We start from the raw sequence: 834 nt of genomic DNA, 5'->3' as shown, positions 1-834 counted from the left end.
TTACTTACCCACCAGCTGCAGGAGAGAAGAGGCCTCCATATCCAGCATTATCGAGCCTTTCTCTATACACGTCCTCAACTCAAACAAGCTGTGCAGGGACAAGGTGGCCACGTGAGGTTTGCTCCATCGCTCCCCACCTTGTTCTACCTTCTCCTCGAACTTGATCCACCTACAAGAGGGCAGAGCAAGGAGACTGTGTTAGAGCTGGGGGCTCCTCGCAGACGCGCGTCTCGGAAAGACGACCCGTCGCGGCGTAGCGACGAGTTCAAGCGCACGCATTTTCCCACACGTCTCCGAGGCCGCAAATCCGCGATTGAGTTGCGAAGGCTTAATGAATCGGTATGTGTCAGCGATAATGCTCCGCCTGCTTGTAAACTATCGCAACTGCCAGGTAAAACGTGTTATCTTTAATAGCTTTCACCAAGATTTCAACTAACAGCCTGTAGCTGCTGTTTGCTCCGGGCCAAGGGGACGGCGGCAGCTCCAGCGACCCAGCTGAGACGTGGTCAGTTTGCACAGCCCGTCCCTAACCCACCTCCAGGGAGAAGGGCTGAGCACAACAGCTCCGCAAAAAGGATGGGGGAAAGAGGAGAAAAAAAAAAAAAATCATAATTTTGGGAAATAAGGTGACTTATATATCACTATTCAAATCCAATCCAGACAATAACATCTGAAAACATCAGCAGCTGCTAAAATTCAGCGGTACCGAATACCGCTGCCCCACAGCCGCCGGCTGCGCTGCGGCAAAGGGAGGAGGAGAGGAGCACATCCCAACCAGATGTGAAGATGTTCGTAGCAGAACAAGCGGGCCACCAAAGGGAAAGACACAAATGA

At 52.2% G+C, this 834-nt stretch overlaps 1 protein-coding gene across 1 annotated transcript in view; it reads right to left on the bottom strand.

Annotated features, from left to right (window-relative positions):
* Positions 1–834, bottom strand: part of SLC4A4 (solute carrier family 4 (sodium bicarbonate cotransporter), member 4) — a 158,997-nt gene that overhangs the window by 85,941 nt on the left and 72,222 nt on the right. The window contains exon 5 of the mRNA XM_009886487.1: positions 9–169. Coding sequence (XP_009884789.1) covers positions 9–169 — 161 coding nt within the window. The remainder of the gene's footprint in view (positions 1–8; positions 170–834) is intronic.

This window comes from Charadrius vociferus, unplaced genomic scaffold, assembly GCF_000708025.1.
Source record: "Charadrius vociferus isolate BGI_N301 unplaced genomic scaffold, ASM70802v2 scaffold676, whole genome shotgun sequence".
NCBI lineage: Eukaryota > Metazoa > Chordata > Aves > Charadriiformes > Charadriidae > Charadrius > Charadrius vociferus.
Note: the sequence above shows the minus strand (reverse complement) of the source record. Positions and strands in the feature narration are given on the sequence as shown.